The sequence below is a fragment of the Cyprinodon variegatus genome, unplaced genomic scaffold, assembly GCF_000732505.1.
Source record: "Cyprinodon variegatus isolate N-32 unplaced genomic scaffold, C_variegatus-1.0 Scaffold105, whole genome shotgun sequence".
Lineage (NCBI taxonomy): Eukaryota > Metazoa > Chordata > Actinopteri > Cyprinodontiformes > Cyprinodontidae > Cyprinodon > Cyprinodon variegatus.
The window spans coordinates 1250518-1253731 of NW_015150558.1; the positions used below are offsets into that span (position 1 = coordinate 1250518).

Consider the following 3214-nt stretch of genomic DNA (forward strand, 5'->3'; position numbering starts at 1 on the left):
TAGCTCCAAAAATCCGGGAAAGTTTCAGACAGCTTGAACAGAGCAACGAATCCAGCAGTGCGCCCAACCATAGATGAAAATACACATTGGCCTCTCGTGATCAATGATTGATAAATAAATAAATAGGTCTAAATTGTAAAACTTCTCGCGATCGACTGGTTGGGCACCCCTGTTCTGGAGTATATGCAAATTGTTGTTATAAAGACTGAACTGTAGACTATTAACATTTGAATCACTCTCAAAACTTTTGGCCATGACTGTAACCAGATTGTTTTCCAGTAAAATCAGAGTCTTCTCTGAAAATATCATCTTTACGAACAGAGAGGGGTAGACTTGGAGGTCAGCTTTCAAAAACCTACAATGCAGCAATAGAGTTGGTCCCTTCCCGCTATCATCGTATCCCCTTTACAGGGGAACAGAAGACCTCGCCTGTTCAACCAGGCCAACAATTCCCTTTAATGACCCCCTTTCAGAGACATAGACAGGTATGGGGCATTGCAGGCTAACAAAGAAGCCAATGACCCCCATTCCAAAGGGGTGGACCCATTCATCCGTTTCTATTTGCATGTTTTCCAAACAAAAACCAGGCTTTGTTGGGCTGCTGGATAAAACCTGGAACTCGCCTAGCCTGCAATGCCCCATACCTGTCTATGTCTCTTAAAGGTTGGTCGTTAGAAGGAATTGTTGGCCTGGCTGAATAGGCGAGGTCTTCTGTTCCCCGGTAAAGGGGTTGCGATGATAGCGGGAAGGGATCAACTCTATCGCTGCATTGTAGGTTCTTGAGTTAATTTGGTCTCACCTTAACATCCTGTTTGTTGTTTTTAAGAGTCTTTCTCAGAGTTTTTTTTATGTTTTTTTTTTTTTTTACTTTAATAAAGACTAATGATGTTTAAATGGTTTGTTTGTTGGGAAGGATGGCTGCTCAGGTGGAGGTTCAGACCGGTGAGGTTGGCAGGACGGGGGCAGCAGGACGACTCCACCTGAGTCCACTGACTGACTCCAGCAACAAGAACGTCATGGAGATGCCTTCTGTAAGCGAGCCTCACATCATGGCGTCGGAAAGCAGCAAACCTGCCCCTAGCCCTAAGCCTCGGCTCACTCCTAAGCCGTTCGCTGTGGAGAAGCCCACCATCAAGCCCATACTTGCCCCTAAGCCCCAAACTAAACCTCGCCCGGAGACCACACGCCTCACCGGACCCAAACCGGATCTGCCAAACGCACCGAAGCCAACGGTGAGGCAGACAACCTCCAACCCCAGCCGTCCGACCGCCACTTCCTTCAGAGCACCAAATAAACTCAAAACGGGCCAAACCACCAAGCCTGTTCCCCAGCCGTTCAAACCGGCGCCCCCGCTTGACCCCGGGGAGCCCAGCAGATCGGGCCGGCCGGTGCCGACTGGGAGGCAGAAACCTGCCGCCTCAAGCTTGGCCTATTCCAAGAGTCTGAAAATGTATTCGGCAGCGGAGTGGTCCGGAACCACTTCCAACAAACTCGACAGTGGGCCGATCAGCGAAGGGTCCATCACTAGAGCTAAATCCATGGACTTCCTGGCTGCCATCGGACAGGACAAAGAAGAAAAGGAAAAAGATCAGCTCGGAGCGGCCGTGCAGATGCGAACGAAGCCCAGAACCCCCAGACCCAGACCGGTTTCAGCCATCTTCCCTGCTGCTCCAGCTAAAACGGAGGCTCCGGTTCCCGCCCCCCGCTCAGCAGCGAGGCGACCCCTTTCCGCTGATCTCACGTCCAAATTTGAGTCCATCGGTCTGCCCCGTAACAGCCCCAAAGCAAACACTCCTACAGAGCCGGTGGCGCCGCTGGACCCAGAGGACAGAACCACTCCCAGTACAGCTCTGGGTAGTACCGATGGTCCTGCAGAACCAGCGAACACGGACCAAGACAGCAGAAAGCTAGAGGACAGTGCTGTGAACGAGGCTGAAGAGGTTAAACCCGCGACCAGCATCAGGTCTAGAATTAGTCTCCTCCTCGACTCCTCGTCCTCCCCGGGCGCCACTGCGGACCCGCCCTCTTCGGTGCAGCCGCTACCAGAATCAGAACCCTTGGTGGGGGTTAAACAGCTCATCAAGCAGCTGACAGAGGACACCACGCCCCCTCCGGTCCCGGCCGTCAAGCCTGTGCTGAAGCCCCGCCCGTTGCCTCTGGACCTCACCAAAAGGTAAGATCGGACCTCGGTACGTTTTCCTCTCGCAGTGTTTGATGCATGAGCCCCATTGTCATGCATGCTTTTGTCTCGTATGACGTATGCTCATCAGGTTTTCCTCCGAGCGCTCACCAGAACCTGCTTCACTCACTGAGGCCGCAGATCGGCATGAGATCAGCAGAGATCCTCAGAGAGGGGTAAGAAGGGGCCAAGCTCGGAGGCGTCGTGGTTGTTTGATTTAGCCCTTTCCCTTCCAATAACCAGACTGAACCTCCCAGTACTTCCATGGCTGGTCCAGATCTTCTTCATCCAACCCTGACCTTCCTGTAGCATGCCTTTCTTCATCAGTGGAGTCTTGCGTAGTGTGTGGGAGTGGAATACATTATTTACTGTAGCTGCTGCTTGTCCTTCCTGAATTTTCAGTGGTTCTGGGTACCATCTAGCCATGGCTGCTTTATTGTCTCATTAATTAACTGATCTTTACCACCTTTGTGTATCACCATCAGTTCATATTAAAGGAGCAGACATTATAACACCTTCTAATGCTGCCGCATCTCCACTGTGTCATCAAGCTTTCTCCGTCACTTTGGTTGTCCCTTCCTTCATGTCTAACACTTCTCACATTCTTTCCTTCCATTGTTTCCAGAAAACTTTGTCAGTGAAGCTTGGTCACCAGTTCACCTCTAAAAGTTCTCTGAATGAAAACTTTTCCTCTAATTTTTTATTTAATGTGTAAAAATGTACTTTCAATTATTCAATTGACGACTAAAGGGCCCCTATGATGAAGGGCTCTTTTATTTAACTGTTGACAAAGGGCCCTTCCAGTTAATCTTTGACTAAAGGGTCCTTCCAGTTAATTGTTGACAAAGGGCCCTTCCAGTTAATTGTGACTAAAGGGTCCTTCCAGTTAATTGTTGACAAAGGGCCCTTCCAGTTAATTGTTGACAAAGGGCCCTTCCAGTTAATTGTTGACTAAAGGGCCCTTCCAGTTAATTGTTGACTAAAGGGCCCTTCCAGTTAATTGTTGACTAAAGGGCCCTTCCAGTTAATTGTTGA

At 49.8% G+C, this 3214-nt stretch overlaps 1 protein-coding gene across 1 annotated transcript in view; it reads left to right on the forward strand.

The window, feature by feature from the left end:
* The window catches only part of LOC107084631 (zinc finger CCCH domain-containing protein 13-like), a 38863-nt gene that overhangs the window by 10131 nt on the left and 25518 nt on the right, over positions 1-3214 (forward strand). Inside the window, 2 exon segments of the mRNA XM_015374554.1 lie at positions 914-2173; positions 2271-2355. Of these exon segments, the coding sequence (XP_015230040.1) occupies positions 915-2173; positions 2271-2355 (1344 nt within the window). The 5' untranslated portion in view covers position 914.